General features: G+C 37.6%; 1 protein-coding gene across 1 annotated transcript in view; it reads right to left on the reverse strand.

Moving 5' to 3' along the window:
- MYO3B (myosin IIIB) overlaps positions 1–17,050 on the reverse strand; it is a 193,080-nt gene that overhangs the window by 131,364 nt on the left and 44,666 nt on the right. The window contains exon 8 of the mRNA XM_054173114.1: positions 13,803–13,948. Within this exon, the coding sequence (XP_054029089.1) occupies positions 13,803–13,948 (146 nt within the window). The remainder of the gene's footprint in view (positions 1–13,802; positions 13,949–17,050) is intronic.

Genomic DNA, 17,050 nt, shown 5'->3' on the forward strand with positions numbered 1-17,050 from the left:
AGGGAGCATTTATTGTGTGTTTGAGTTGGGTAGGAACTCTGTGCAAATGTGGAATATTTGAAAAGTGCTAATAGGTTCTGTATGGAATATCCAATACAAGAAACAAGTAAGTAACCCAAACCAACCAACCAAACCCCCCCCTCCCCCCCAAATCCAATCAAAACTTTAAAATAAATCAGCTGAAAAGTAAAATATATTTACATCAATAAAGATATATGTAATATGGAAGAGAATTCTTCCTTGCTTTTTGAATTTCCTCTCAGTAATTCATTACAAAGCACTAAGGGGTGATTATATACATGTTGACACAAGCACTCAATTTTAAATAACATGCAGAAAGGCTAAACACAGAAGAAAATTACACTTTCATCAGCTCAGATCTCTGTTTTGTTCTAGTGTAAGATGTTTCCTGTTCTTTTTGTTTCCCCAGACAGTTCAAGCAGATGCTGCCTGTAAAAGTCTGACGTGTTTGCATGCTGGCAACAGATCTTGCATCATGAACTTGCCTAATAAAGCTATCTTATTGTAATTCAGAACATCTTTACCCAGCACTTGTTCTAATATATGAACAGTTTGATAAGAGGGAATGATATAATCTACACCGTGAATGAAGAAACCGAGAAATTATGAAATTATTTTGGCTAATTTAACCAAATTAAACTGCATAAAGTCAAATCACTTCTGTCACCCAGGCAGAAAGATGAAAGCTGTTAGAACAGAACAGAATAGAACAGAATAGACCAGGTTGGAAAAGACCTTCATGATCATCATGTCCAACCTATCACCCAACACCATCTTATCAACGAAACTATGGCATTAAGTGCCCCATCCAGTCTCAAACACCTTCAGTGATGGTGACTCCACCAGCTCCCTGGGCAGCCCATTCCAATGGCCAATAACTTCTGGGAAGAATTTCTTCCTAATAGCCAGCCTAAACCTCTCCTGGCACAGCTGGAGACTGTGTCATCTTGTTCTGGTGCTGGTTGCCTGGGAGAAGAGACCAACCCCCACCTGGCTACAACCTCCCTTCAGGTAGTTGTAGACAGCAATAAGGTCTCCTCTGAGCCTCCTCTTCTCCAGGCTAAGCAACCCCAGCTCCCTCAGCCTCTCCTCACAGGGCTGTGCTCCAGACCTCTCAGCAGCTTTGTTGCCCTTCTCTGGACACATTCCAACAAGTCAACATCCTTCCTAAACTGAGGGGCCCAAAACTCCCATAGACCTATCTTTTTGTTTTGTTTTGGTTTTGTTGTGTTTTTGTTTGTTTGTTTTTGTTTTTGTTCTGTTTTTAACTACAAATTTCAGTCATTTTATCTTGCAACTTAAGTAGATTAGAATGCCAGTCTTAAAGACCTTATACTTTCAGAGACAACCAGGGCTATGCTCAAGTTACCTCTTTCTTTTGGATATACTATAAAAAAATTAACAGTTTTTCAATAAAACAAACATAGTAAAAATAGTTATAACTCTCCTGAAAAATTAATCTGATCAATTTTACCAGCATCTTTTTTCAGTCTTCTAAGCTAGCTTTATACCTTCTGTATGATTTCAGTGCTATTTTTGAAGGCTTACTAACAACAAGTCCAACAATTCTCATGTTCAGGGAAGTAAGTGAATTAGCCTGTTCACTGTGTTAATTCCTGCTTATACACCTGCATGGATGAAGTGAAACCTTTTACCACAGCACACACTAAAGCAGGCTGAAAAGGACCTCAGGAGGTATCTACTACAACCCCCTGCTCAATGCAAGGACAGCTATGAGCTCAGGTCAGGTTTCTCAGGGCTTTATCCATTCAGATTTTCACCCTGCAAATTTATTTTCAGTCACTTTTCACAAGGATTCTTAAGTTATCATCAAAGTCAGCACTTTAAAACCCAGCCCTTGAATGTGGCCTTTGCTTTGTATCCCTACATGCCTAACATCCCATTTAGCGCCATATAATGATGCTACCACAGAACTGCCTTATGCACCAACTCATTTCATCATTATTTACCACTTTTTTTCCTCATCTTTTTCTTTCATTTTCTTTTGCATTCCCTGCTATTTCTTCAAACAACACTGCTGTAACCTTTGTGAACCCAGCATCTCACAGTATTTTCATCTACGTTTCAGTTTGTTCGTATGTAAAATGTGGTATCTCCACAGAATACAGTGTGTGATGTCTTGTTTGAGAGTTTTTTTCTGGCCTCACAACAGTGGTGAAAAGTTGCACCTCCTGGAGGAACTCTTGAGAGATGTAATGCAACTGAAATCTAAATGGCCTTTCATTGTGATAAAATAAACCCACCGAAATTATTAACTCTCTGAATACTGTAGTTATAAAGATTTATAACCAATGTCTACTCCAATAAATATTTCTTTAAAATTTTTGTGAGTTCTAACTTACAATTACACCTGTGTTAGGAAAGAAATACAAGACACTAATTGTTAATAGTAAATGTATAGATAAGTGTACTGCACTATTACCACACTAATCATGAGTAATGATTAAATATACTGCACAGAATTTTAACATTAATCAAACTGGTAATTATAACAAGCAAATCAATACCTTTAAAAGCACAGCTCCTTTTCACCAAATCTGTTTGCAATAGTGTGATTACTTCTTATTGCATATATCTGGAAATTTCTTCAGATGGCAAAGCACTAAGGCATTTGGTAACTTTTTATTACAAAAATAAAATAACCAAGGTACATTTATTGCAGTCCTAAGGATCATTACAATCTTGCTAGAATGTGACTAACAGCTAAAAGGTTTGTCTTTTTTCTTCTGCTTCTATCAGTCAGTGAATTAATTCTTTTACAAATGTGAACATCAATATACTATTTCTGAGAAAGGTATCTGTTTTTCAATTACATCCCATGCAAGTCTCTGGTACTGTGAAATGTTTGAGGTACCTTATTCTCTCTGCAATACCAAACTATATGAAGGGATTATCTTTTTTAATGCAAAAATCTAATTTAATTTACTCGTCTCAATTCATTATAAATGATATGGGCTACTGAACTGCAACATTAACCACAGGCTATAAAGCATGTTTTGGAAGCCCACAGGGCTAATGTTTTGAAATGCAGTTACTCTGCTTCAGGACTGCACTCCAAACAAGAACAGAATTTTATTATTTTCCTTTAAACAGCAAGTTTTAACTTGCACCTGTAAGGCACATGTGTGGCAAGCTGCCTGCACACCAACTGCTGAATGCACAGTAACTCAACAGAACACAAGAATGTATTTTGCACGTGCAGCACCTACGGGTAAAAACACATGTTAAAAAAAAAGGGAGAGTTTGACAAAGAAGACAACACAGGTAAAATATGCAGGTTTTAGGAAAGTAAATTTATACATGCATTTCCAAGTTACCAAATGGAGTGGCTTTAACTTGGGATGGTGTTTCAGACTTACATAAAAAACCCTGTTTTGCTGCCTGCCCCCACCCTTTACATCCATGAACGACAGACAAGCAATATCACTACTTCACAGTCAAATACCACTCTCTAAAATTGAGTCACACATAGATGAGAGACTGTGTATCCTTCCTGCCAGCATTATGGGTCCAACCTCACATAACCTTCTCATCACAGAGCAATTATGAAGGGACTAGATAAAACAAGGCTTTAATTAAAACATTACCTTCCCCAAAACCCATTACAGAAAAAATCCAACTCTCTACAGATTAAACATGAAGATGGATATCCTGCTAGGCCATTCTTGACTCGCACAACCACAAGGTCAGGTAGGCTGACTAAGGATGCTTCACAGCCAGGAAGTCCAAGGGAATCACTCATCCAGTGTACTCCTCAGGCAACACTGACTGCAAGTCTCTTGCAAACCTAGCTTCAATGCAAAGCTCCTCTCAAGGAAGTCAGACATGGGAACATCATGTGTCCTCAATAGTGGGTGAGTCCCATCTCTCCAAAAAAAACAACTAGCGCAATCTGCAGCTTCTATATGCAGTTGCAGTATTTTGTATTTGGAGACAGCAAAATTCATTCAATGAGAAATTTAGGTTTCCTTCTTTCTAGTATTCAGAGAATTTAACACAGTACTAAGCCTTCATTTGCCTGCAGCTGATCAGAGAGAGAAAGGAAAAAGAAAAAATAGCTCTACCAAACCAACCCTATGAATTTACAGTTTAAATCCTGAAGGACCATTTTAAAAGGGAAGTAGAATGTAATTTTAACAGACTTCAAATAGTCTGCTTCATGCACACTCACTTAATACTGAATCAAGACAATCCTTAAAACTTCAGACAGGGAAACCTGCTCTGGTTACCTTGGTGATAAAGACAAAAATTGCACATAATTGTTGCTGATGTCACTGCTTCCAATTGTTTCCAAGGTTACAGAGTACCTCAAATAACTGTGATGTTTCATTTATAGACTGTATTGGAAGCCTATTTTCTTTTCTTAGTAAATTGTTTAGTACTGCAGGTAATCTATCTAAACCTTATCTAATAAGGCATCAACAGCCTCTCAGCAATGATGGAGAATTACATATTGAAAATGCAGCTACCTTGTGCTTTCCTGAGCAATTTGACTCCTGGATTATCTGAATTATTTTTACCTTAAGACTACTTCCATAACAAAGTATATTAATCAATCATATAAAAATACCTGAACACTAAATGTCTTACCATGAAGCAGTATACATGTGAATTATCCACCTGTAAGGAAGCTGTTCTCTTGGTTGAATAGTGGAAAATTGGCTGTTAACTATTTATAACTGACTGATTTTTCCACCATCTTCCAACTAATTTTAAATGCTGAGCATACTGCTGCACTAAAAAAAATTCAACCATGCTACATCTTCTCCATTGCAATCTATAGTTTAACATGTGTCATAGCAAGAATCTCCCAAAAAATCAGTGACTACCAGACGTAAGCATTACTCTGCTGCCCTTACAGTATTACTGCCTGAAGACAACTACAGACAGCGTTGTTAACTACTGTAGTATCAAGAAATGGGAGCAATTCTGAAAACACTAAAAATAATCTATTTTTAGTGTATAATAATAGAAGCAAGACTTGGTAGTTCATCTCTGCCCTCTAAATCTAACTAAGCCACATTTCAAATCCTCATTTCTGAAGGAGACAAGTTAGTAGATGTCCGTCTACCACCTCTCCTCCTGCTGGATGTGCCTTTCATCACTTGACTGCTCTCAGACTGCAGGGCTTGACCTTGTCAGCAGGAAATTTTCCACTAGAGCAAAACAAAATGGCACTTACTGTATCTTAGCAGTCTGTTATTACTTACGCAACGGATTTTGAGAAGTAATAATTTACTTTAGAAACTGGTTGACTAAAATAATGTGCGTGTGTTTAATGCATGAAAAGAACTGCATATGGATCACGGCAAACATCTGTCAGGCATCTCAGCTACCACCTAGAGTTCAGAGAGGGTTAGTGTGCAGTACAGAGAATAAAGCAGAGTATCAGTGGTGATTCTTTTTAATTTTCTCAGAAAATGGGTAAGAGATAAGCATGTTTATTTTCATGATTACATTTGAGTTTTTCAATTATTTAATTTCAGCAGCATACATTTTAGCTCTTCTATGTTAAATTTCCATTAATGTTCTAGCAACAAATATATTGGCAGGAATGTTTACTGAAACAGACTACTTTAAATAAGCACTGAAGAATATACCTATAAACCAATACCCTTCTCTTTGTAATTGCATGCTTTCAGTTGAGGGAGGGACTCAAGGGATCAAAACCAGCAACACCCTATGCAGGCAAAGTTTTCTCTACACCCCTGAAATAGTAAATGCTTACAACAGGCTATTCAACAAGAAGCCACAGAGCACGAATCACATGCTGAAATTAGGTTATTAATATGTCTGAACAAAGAATGCATCTACAGAATCAAATTCTATCTGCACACAACTTATGAAAAGGAATAGAAAGACAAATCAATGAGAAAAATTTATATACACCTATATAACTCTATGTAATAACTGAATAGCTAAGGAAACAGAGGGGGGAAATTGCACCAAAATTACTTTAGGGCTGATTCTCTACTGTATTATGTAGTATAGCAAAATATTTATAGTATTTTACCACTTTCTAAAATATATTAAAATGTCATAAGGTAATGGAGAACTGCCCCCATTTTGCAATGATATGGCTGCTAACTGCATGTACTTCAATTTTTAGATCTACTGCCAGACTTAGAAGACTGGTTATCTACACGTATGGTACAGCTGTAGACATAAATAGCTCTCTGATTTTTGGACACAGATGATGTAATGAAGGTAGCACTACTACTACTACTCATTACTCAGTCCAGCCCTGGCACAAATCTGTTTAAGTCTGATACTGAAACCCTTGACTTTTAGCAGTTCATATAGCTGTCAGAAATTAATTAGTAATTAATAACTCCTATATATTTTTATAAGGGCAGAATTCCTGCCCCAGCATATTTGAACACCATTGCAAACACCAAAACAATGTGATAGTAACAATGTTAAGATAACTTGTCCTCAAAACACAAAAAACTTCCCCGTGGAATTAATTCCAGATATATTGTATAATGGCAGATTATACAAACAAAAGGCCATGACATTAAATCACCATTAGCAGTGTACCCTGGGGTCAAAATCATGCAGTCCCATTCAACATCTTCCATTAATGATGTGGATGATGCAGCAGAGTGCATCCACCGTAACTCTGCTCATGTTCCAACCTGGGAGGAGCAGCTGATACACCAGAGGGCTGTGATGCCACTCAGAGCAATGGAACCTCAACAGGCTGAAGAAGTGAGCCTATGGGAACCTCATGAAGTTTAGAAAAGTTAAGTGCAAAGTTCTGTACCAGTATATGCTGGAGTATGACCAGCTGGAAGACATCTTGCAAGGTGAAAGGCGCAAAGATTTTGGCTCATCTACCTCATGTGACTGGCCCACAGTCACACTATCTACTGAAGTGAAAAAGGTCTACTCTCTCTCCATACCTTAAAATAACAAACCGAGTACTCTTAAAGACCTTCTTCAGAGATCATTGCCAACATTAAAGATGAAGTGTATGTTTGCACAGAAAATACAAAGATAATTATACTGACTTCCCTATACTGGTAAGTTGAAGCCATGATGAGGTAGGAGTTAGAGACATCAGGTTTGGTTCTGCTAGAGTGAGGTCAGCTTCTGAAGCAGCCAAGCATTACTTAATTTGAAATAAAAAGCACTCCCAAAAGCTTGCCGTCTCAACACAGTACAACACAGGTGAAGAACTACACCATTAAATAAGTACTCACATGCTCAACTCCATCCCAGTTCTGGCTATTTAAAAAATAAATGAAGCATAAGAATTTTTAATGACATTTCATTTAATTCTCAGGTTTTGTGGGTTAGAAAATTAAACAAGCAGTTCTTATCACCAACCATTTTTAAAACAGCTGCCTTCTACTGCTTTCGGAAGAGCAACCCTTGACCAATATAGACATGACAGAAGAATTTGGTTCAGTTTCTGCTAGTGTCAGATATCAGTGTAACCTAGAAAATTGCTCTTAATTTACCACCTCCCAGGACTGTAAAGAAACAGATCCTGAAATGTGGGATCTTTGCAACACGATCTGAATTTCTCACTTGACACCAGCATATAGACCCATCCTTTCCAGACTACAATGTACTGTCTTTATCTATTCTTTCCCACATTACTTAATATAGCCATTACTTTTCAAAATTTCAGATCACTGCTACCTTAAAACACAGTGCTGATACAATGCAGTATTTCTCACATATCATCTGAAGAATTTATGAATCTATTTTACGTTTAAAAGCATAGGTGTAATGGTATCTGAGAATCTCTTCCTTTGTAATATTTTGCCCAAACAGACACACCTAAGTAGCAGCAGCAGATGGAAGAGGTTAGAATTATCAGCTGCCAAATTACCAAGTTTGCTAGGCCACCTTCCTTTTATAATTTAGACCCTTCTGTTGGAGATTTGAAAATACATTCTAGACAGATGACATGTTAACAGAATCATTTCATGGTCCAGTGTCTTCACAGTATGATTTATCTCTATCTCTAGGCACTGGAGGTCCCTTTTCAGGAGATTTATGAGTGAGATCCAGGAATTCATTTTGATGGTGGAGAATTTGTGCACCATTGCAAACCAGAACATTCACATTTACTCTAAGATAATGCTTCCTTCTCATTAGCAATTTTAAGAACAAGTCTCATGCATGCCTCATGCATATCACAAGCATACTGCACATTCTTACAATAAAATGTTCATGAATGAAATTTGCATTAGTCCATGAGCTTGTATCCTGATCTCTTTTAAATCTATATAACACACAGGCACAAGTTCCAAAAGGCTACTGTCTGATGAAACACTTGACCTTAACATTTAAATGGCATTTTCTTCTTCACTTTTGCTATCAGATATTTGCTGTAGACACTGCATTTTCTATTGGACAAGGTAAGAGGTTAACAACTGGAAGATGCTTACACACCAGGCCCACAGCTCAGGCTGTATTATCAGAAGTACCAAGTCAACACTTACAAACCTTAAAACCCACAATGTTTCCAAAAGCCTCCTGAGAGACTTCCTGTCTGCTTTCTGGTTGCTGCTTCTGGCTTCCAGTTTTGGGGGTTTGGGCTGGCTGTGGGCTTGGGGGTGGGGGAGTCATTTTATGGCCAGCTTCTGCTACTGCTTTTGCTGTGCCTTTCTGTGAACTAGCTATGGTTACTGTACATTGTATCATTTCTATTAAACTCCTTATCTCAATCCAGGACTTTTTGTGTTACTTTCCCTCCCAAACTTTGTGTGAGGCTTGCACGTGAGAGTAGCTTGTGTTAAACTAGCAGAGTGAGAGTTTAAAACACATTAAAAATTGGACTCATCTATTTGAAGTCTTTTAACTAATACAATTTACCTAATCAAAACATTTATGGGCCTTTCACTAGAATCTTTCTAGTAAAATCTTTACCCTGAATAAGATGGAGCAAGAGAACTGCAAACAAAAAAGATAACTCATGTTCTTTATCTAGAAAGGCACAGTAATCAGATGAGAGTGTTGCTGCTCATGCTGAGGAGATGGAGAAGACAAAGAGACATGACTGACACTTTGTTATCTACAATGTCCTGTTAAGAACTACCTTCAAATAAAATACTTTCAGCAGGCAAGATCCTGACAAGTATTTGAATCTTCTTCCAGCAATGCTGGAAGGACAGACATGTGAAAACTATAAAATAAAAACTGTTCTAAAAACACAGAGCTAGGAACATCAGAGAACTAGTGGCAAATTCATAAGATTTTAGTGCCATTGGAACATTCCATATTATGAAGTTCTGTGTATGGACTAGCCTTTGGTCTTAATTTACCAGCTTACAGGGCTACCAAAAGTTCTGTCACCTCTATATAAATACCAGCCTGCACAGAAAAGTATGACTGGGAAAATCCTAATTTCAACAGTCTTCCAGTGAGATACATACCTAGGGTGGTATAGAGAGAATCTTCATGGCAAATGGAACATTTTATTGTGAGATACATTGTTTTCTGTTAATATCCTCCAAAGAGGAGAATGTAAAGTTTTTCATATAGAAATGAAGAAGGTAGACCTGGATTTAAATGAGCATAAGGGACCTCCTCTTCCAGCAATGCCATATGACCCAGATATGTATCCATGGATATGCTTATTTTCAGATCTCTGAGCCATTCAACCTAGAGCTTAGTCTATCCCTGGTTCAAGTTATATAACGCAGACATGTGCCTATGTTAGCTAGAGATGATAAATCCAACAGAACTCTTAAGTTTGGTAATAAAGTTTCCATTCCACCAGAGCTTCCCGGAAATGAAATTTCTACAGCAGTGTCACTCTGACCTTCCCCTCCATGGCTGTAAGTGTTCTATAGAAAGTACAGAGAAGTGTAATTTCTTCCTTACTAGAAGAACCTTTAGGCTTTGCAACTAATACCATCTACATTTAATATCTTATTTACTTCTTGTTTAGAGAAAACAGTGTAGGATGCTTGGCTCCTGTTAGCTTTCCCCATTTTCCTGCTTAAGTTAGCACATGGAAGCAGTAAAAGCCAATTCCTTGACTTGAGTTCTGCACAAAAAGACAAAGTAGCTAGGAGATATGCAACTGCTGTGCCTGTCAGTACAAAATAATTTATTCAGTAGTTGATTCAAGCCTTAAAAAGTCAAAGTAAACACTGACTGATTTCAATAGTATTTGTTTAAGTATAAGGCCTAGCTCCACATCTCACTGGCAGCACAGTCAAGGGTAGCAGCACAATTACCAGATGTCTCTAGAAAAAAAGCCACCGGCTAAACTGACATAGAAACTTAACTACTTTATTGCCTATGTGTAAACACATACACATAGAGAGAAGCTTCTGTATCTAGTTTTGGCAATTTTGCCATTACTAATATGTTAAAGAAAATTCATGAAAACTGATTATTCAGTGTTTGGTAAGGAAACTCGAAAATTATTGCAGTTTTCTGCTAACAAAGAAATCAGCATCACACAAACCAGACCAGTCTACTAGACCAAAGGCAGTGTAAATAGAAGGATGTGGATGAACTGTAGTCAAGAATGCAAGGGAACAAAGAAATAATTCCTGATAACTCTTTGTCTAAGTGACATTTAAGTATCATATACTGGAAAAAGCAATTTCATCTCCTCAGCAAACTAAAGTGTAATCAGCCCAATTGACAAAAATTATCCTGTAAGAACACATACAGAAATTAGATATATGCAGTAAATCAATAGCCTATTACACTTATTGCTTATTTGCAGTAGCTTTTTACATTTCTACTTTTACACTGTAGAGTACCACAGTTACCCCATACCTGTGCAACATGCTTTGGTGTCATTTGGTATTAGTGCATATTTAACAACAGTTGAAACCTGATCTACCAGTTTCACATATAACCACAAGAAATCACAGATGAAAGAGGGATTGTTATCAACAAATTAAGTTATGTGTATCTGTCAGAAATTACAGTATGAGTACATACACATGACTGAACATCTCTAAGGTTATATTGCTTCCCAGCCCAAGACTTGAAACTACCAATCGAATCCCAGAATTAGAAATGTGTACTTTAGTATTCGGTTCCATTGTACTCCAATATTAATGCAGTTTGAATCACAAGTTACTGTTGTGAGACTATTTTGGAAAATGCTAACTTCCTGCTAGTGGCTATTTTCCAGGTGAAAGCAAAAACCTAGCTGAATAAGTTCTTTCTCTATATATCCCTCAAGAGCAGTAAGCTCCAGATTTCACTTGAGAGCATTTGTGAACTGAGGGCAGTCAGCTGCAGGAACCCTTCCTCCATCTCACCAGATGTGCAGATTACATCTTGATTTAATCGATGGGTGGAGCAGAGCCCCCTGTAGGGAAAAAACTCAAGGAGGCAGCCTCCTACAGAAAGCAGGAAACATCAGGTGCTTGTGGTTACCACCCCTCAGCCAAGACAAAAGTCTGAGGTGTATGAATATGCTGCCTCTTATCCATGCCCCTGTAACTTAAGGTGTTTGATTGCAGATAAAAGCAGAGCAATTTTAAGATATGAAGATCCACATGCACAGCATAAATGCCTCTGGAGATGTGACAAATGCTAGTCTCAGTTAAAAAACTTGCTGAGTTTAAAGTCTAACTGTGGTCTCACTGATCCAGAAAACTGGGTCTGAGAACTTTGGCTCAAATGGACAACAGATGCAGAAAAAGTCTTGGGACAAGAAGCTGGGAAGCAGTAACAAAAAAAAGAAAGCAAAGAAAAAGCAAAGCAAAGAAAAACCCCAGCAGTGTTCCTTTTCTTTTGATTGGAACTTAAAATGAGATGAAGTCATGTGGAGAGGGGAAATAGGGCCTTTTCACAATGCAGCTAAGGACTACCAAAGTAAGCTGGATGAGCAGGACACAAAAAGAGAACAGCGACCCTGTTGGTTTTTTTGCTACTAGATGTTGCAGTAGGTGAGAAATTGTAGTGGATAACTTCAGACATGATATTCAAGGATAGTTAACTACCTAAAAATGACCAGATGACTTAACAGTTGCATCAATACTTTCAGACGGGTATTATCAAGAAAGCAAAAGGTGTAAAGATGCAAGATCCCTGAGCTCAGAAGATTTTGGATTGAACAGCCTTAGAAGGTGACCAGCTATGCTTCCATACATCACTGCTTGAGCCATCAACAGCCAGTGTTTTGAAGAACCACTTTCAACCTGAGAATAACCCTCAATGCTCATGTTGAAAATAAATTCACACATAAAAATGTGTGAATTTCAACACAGCTATCAGGAACTTTACTAACATTACCTCCAAACTGCCAAACTACTGTAAGAGGGAAATTCATCTTTTGGTCATATTTACTACCCTTCTGAATTGACTTCAAAAAAGTACCAGGAGAGAAGCTGTTATCTCCTATACCCCAGACCCTTATGCCACTCAGCACGTATTATAGTCCACTTTATCTAATACGAATGCTTAGCTACCACCAGCAGCATTATACCTCATTAAATGCAAAGCACAGGGAAATCTTTCAACTTTAAATTCCTACCATTCAATTTAGTAACTGCACTCATTATTTAATTCATCAGACAGATACTTCTTCACCTGTGTTAAGTCATACAGAAAGGCAACAGCAAACAGGAAAAAGAGGTAAACTACAGATAGAAATCAAGGCCTCTGCATGCCTTATTCTAAATATCTTCCTATTGCTTGCTGTTACTTTTGGTATGATTTCTATTCTTTTAAACTGTTTTAAGCATTAATTTATAGATATTGCTTTAGTAATCTGAAACCTCCTTTGCTGCCTTAATTGCTAGGACCTGATTTACACTTGTGCAAAGGCAACATGGTGAACCACTGCACTGAATAATTTTGAAAGAGTGGTGGCAGTTCACGTCTGAGCTGGGTTAGAAGGAGATAACTATGTGACGCAGAACCCAGCACAACTGCATCTGCATATAAATAGACTTAATCAGAAATGCAAATTGCAATCAGAAGAAATTTTAAAAGCCTATGATAAATGTGCAGATAACAAAAGGTCAAATGCTTATAATGCTGAAGGTTTAAAACTGTTATCAGTCAGTGACAGTTCTTTCTTTATGAGTAAAATGTGGAAAAGACAAGTATATGCCAGCCTAATCAATGATGAACAAATTATTTCTGTATTTCTTCTATTATTACAACTGCTCTGTTGCTAAACTCTATTTCACACTGTCAATCTCATCTGAACTTATTCAGGAAGACTCAACGAAATTAAAACAAAATGAAACCAAAACCAGCATGAAATGATACAGCTAATTTACATCGCTATACACAGAGGGAATTTCTAGCCCTTTTTTATACCCACGTGTAACAATCTAAATCTTCACATTCTAACCACAGTCTGCTGAAACTGCCTGCTTCATAGCATTGTCAAAATGGTATAGTTTTCTTCCATAGTAAAACAAGCCAAAAACTCTAGGGGAGTAGCATTTAAAAAATCTAAAATATTATTCAAGAGTGACAAATGATGGCTTCTTCCTCTCTTTTGAACCAAATGTTTTCATCCACAGCAGCTAAGAAAAGTACTTTTCAAGGGAGGTAACCTGATATTATATGATTTTATATTCTAAAAATAAAATTAAAATGTAAGTCTTTAACATTTCAACACATTCAAAATATAAATTAATTAATTAGTCAAGCGGGGACAAAAATAATCTTTAATACTACAGCTTTTTAATGTCCTTTCCTATGTGAGATTCTTAGGATCTGCAACTCAAACATTTAGCAAATGTTTTTCTCCTTTGACTAGATCGCCTGTGAACAAACCAGTGAGTGAAGAGAGCCATCTAGTGCCGTACCTTGGAATTTTAAAAAGGGTTTTCACCGGATGCATGTCAAATAAAGGAGGGTCTCCATCCCCCAGTTCAATAGCTGTTATTCCCAAGGACCATACGTCACATCGAGCATCATATGAGTAATCGTACTGTTGTTCACAAGCAATGACCTATCAGAACAAAGCAGAGGAAACAACACTTTAACCTAACATACAATCCATGCTATATGACCGTGGCATGAAAAGTACTTTTTTGAACTGTGTCTAAAATCCTACATAGCTTTCAAATCAGTATCTTTGCCTGTAGATCCCAGATTTGGAAAACAAACAACCAACCAACAACACAAAATAAACAAACAAACACCCCCCCAGTCAATCAGAACTTCTCTTAGCTTTGTGTTCTTTAAAAACAACCTCTCCCTTCTAGACATTTACTTCACGGGTACTTCAAGTACCTATACAAAGGACATCAGCACTAAATTCTGTTTCTTCCAAAAACCTATTACAACAGCTGAGAAGAGAACCCCATTGATGTTATTCTTATTAATTTCTATGACTATTCATGAGGATAGACTGATTTGCACAGCTGGTTTTTAGATAAGAATATTCCATCAGTCTTTTCCGCCAATTTCCCCCCCCCCCCCTTGTTTGTTTAGTTTGTCTCTAACATATTTGTTTTTAAAATAATCTTCATTAACATATCATGTACTTTGTCTAAGAAAAACGGAAGTTAACATAAGCCTTTTATTCTATCAGGAATCTATTAGGATTCTATTAGGAATCCTGTCTCATGTTTATCTTCCAAAATCTCATCGATTAGACCAATTCCTTTGAAAATGTCAGCTCCCCCCATACTGGTAACATCAGCTTCCAATACAATATTGTTACTAATTTGTACTTAAGATAAACAGGACTTCCAACAGCATGTCTTAAGGGTGGCCATATCTATGATCTAGATGAGAAATTTTTTTAGTTTTTTCTTTCAACTTCTCTATTACTTTTGATTTCCTGTGCTAGGGCTTCAATTCGGGGCAATGCTTTGCAGAGATGTCAATGTGCAACTCAGCAGCACAGGTAGCTGGCAGAAAGTCACTCACAGACTGCTGTAAGGAAACCTTTCCTGGAGAACCTGCTGCTGCCATCTTAACCTCTTGGTTACTTTCCTCCATAAGCTGTACTTAAGAGAGGCATTCTGGCCTCCTGCAGAGGTTCTAGCCTGTTGCAGAGGTTCTATCCAACAGGCTCACAGGGCCTGTCCATCTCTTACTCAGGGACTCATGACACCATCACACAGTGCTCAACATTCATTTTATGAGAAATCAGGTGCTGAACATACTAACTAAAGTAGTACCAAAAGGGTTATTTATTTATTTATTGGCAGTAACATTGACATTAGTTAATTTCTTTGCTGTGTACTAATCAGTTCTTTTCCTAGAGTGAATCAATGCAAAAATTTAAGATCTATCCTGAGTTTTCTATCAATGTTTTGACAAGATGATCTCTTTCTCTTCCTCCTCAGCTCTTCCAGGTCAGTCTTTCTTTTCACAACCTACTGACTGTGGTACTTCCCCTTTATTGCTGTAATATCAAAGAATCTTCTGACAGAGTATTAGACCAATGTTTCTCAGCTACTATCTGAAGAACACCAGTGATCTATGAGACACAATAGTCAGCAAAATGTCTGCAAAACATCTGAGAAAAAACATACATACTTATTCCCCTATGTATCAACTATCAAATAAACAGAATACAAAAAAAAAAGAATGAAAGGAAGCACTGCAAAGAAGGTTCAGGGATTTTCTTTTCTTCAACTTGAAGAGGCAGTTTTGTAAGCTAATGTGGGGGTTTTCAAAGTTGTTGACAAAGACTGTTTTCCTGTCTCGCTTTCTCTTTGACAGAATGTCTTAAGTGAAAGCTATGAAATATTTCTTAGCTCTTCAAAGAGTTTGTTGATCACATCCCAGAGATCCCTCTGTATCTTCAAAAAGATGCTTTTTACTGTGCAGTAGATAACAATGCAACTCAAGCAGAGAGATTTAAACCACCACCCTTACTTCAGAGGCCTACGAGATAATTTCATTTCCTTATACCATGCCTTACAGAGAGAAAAGAAATCAAATTTCATGTAAAAACTTGTAAGAATGTCAACGGGGAAATCCATCACAGATACTTCAATAATATAAAGAGGCCATATTTGGTACTGGCTGGAGTTTTCTTCATTGCAGTTTTGCTCAGAAATTGAAAGGGAAGCTTGTATTTCTTGATTATTTTTGCTTCTTGAAGCAGTTCCCCAAATCATCCGCATACTCAATGACACTTCCTCCAAAAGAGAAAAACAAACAAACAAACCCCCTCAAATCACAACCCAAACCCCCAGCACTCCAAACACCACCCCCCCCAAACAAAATAATGCAAGCAAACTTCCAAAGCCATGACTCAGAAATTGAGCAGCTTATCCATATATGCCTAACTAAGCACACTGCGGTCTCCTTCCATTTTAAACATGTGAAAAATATTTCTCTGCTCATTTAAAATTCTGCTAGAGCCCATCTCCTGGAGGTGACTACCTTAGAAGTTGCCTTGCTCTCATCAGTGTGCTTGCTCTTTTGAAGTAATTTCCTATTTGTTCTCAAACTTCATGGTGCAAAGGAATAGATTATCATTTTCAAGGGAAGGAAAAGAAGGACGGGCTCAAGGTCACATTTGACTTCATCAGCAGTACCACAAACATAGCTGGTCTCCCACATTCAAAGACACCACACCACAATATAAGCACCACAATTGCTTCTAGCCACAGGCCAATGGCAAAACATGCTAGGTACCACACTTTAAGAAAGTTTAACAAGCAACACTAAAATGGTATGAAAATCAGAGGGCTTTGCACTCACAATGAATGGGGTAAAGAAGGCATACTGCAACTGCTGTTTTAAAAAAGAAAAAAAACTCTTGGAGCTTTACTCAGCTTACAATGTATTAGAATAGAAAATAGAATAGACCAGGTTGGAAAAGATCTTTGAGATGCATCAAGTCCAACCTATCACCCAACATCATCTAATCAACTAAACCATGGCACCAAGTGTCTCATCCAGTCTCTTCTTAAACACTACCAGGGATGGTGACTCCACCACCTCCCTGGGCAGCCCATTCCAATGGCAAATTACTCTTTCTGTGAAGAATTTCTTCCTTCCATCCAGCCCAAACCTCCCCTGGTGCAGCTTGAGACTGTGTCCTCTTGTTCTGACACAGGTTGCCTGGGAGAACAGACCAACCCCC

The sequence above is a fragment of the Dryobates pubescens genome, chromosome 2 (assembly GCF_014839835.1).
Source record: "Dryobates pubescens isolate bDryPub1 chromosome 2, bDryPub1.pri, whole genome shotgun sequence".
Lineage (NCBI taxonomy): Eukaryota > Metazoa > Chordata > Aves > Piciformes > Picidae > Dryobates > Dryobates pubescens.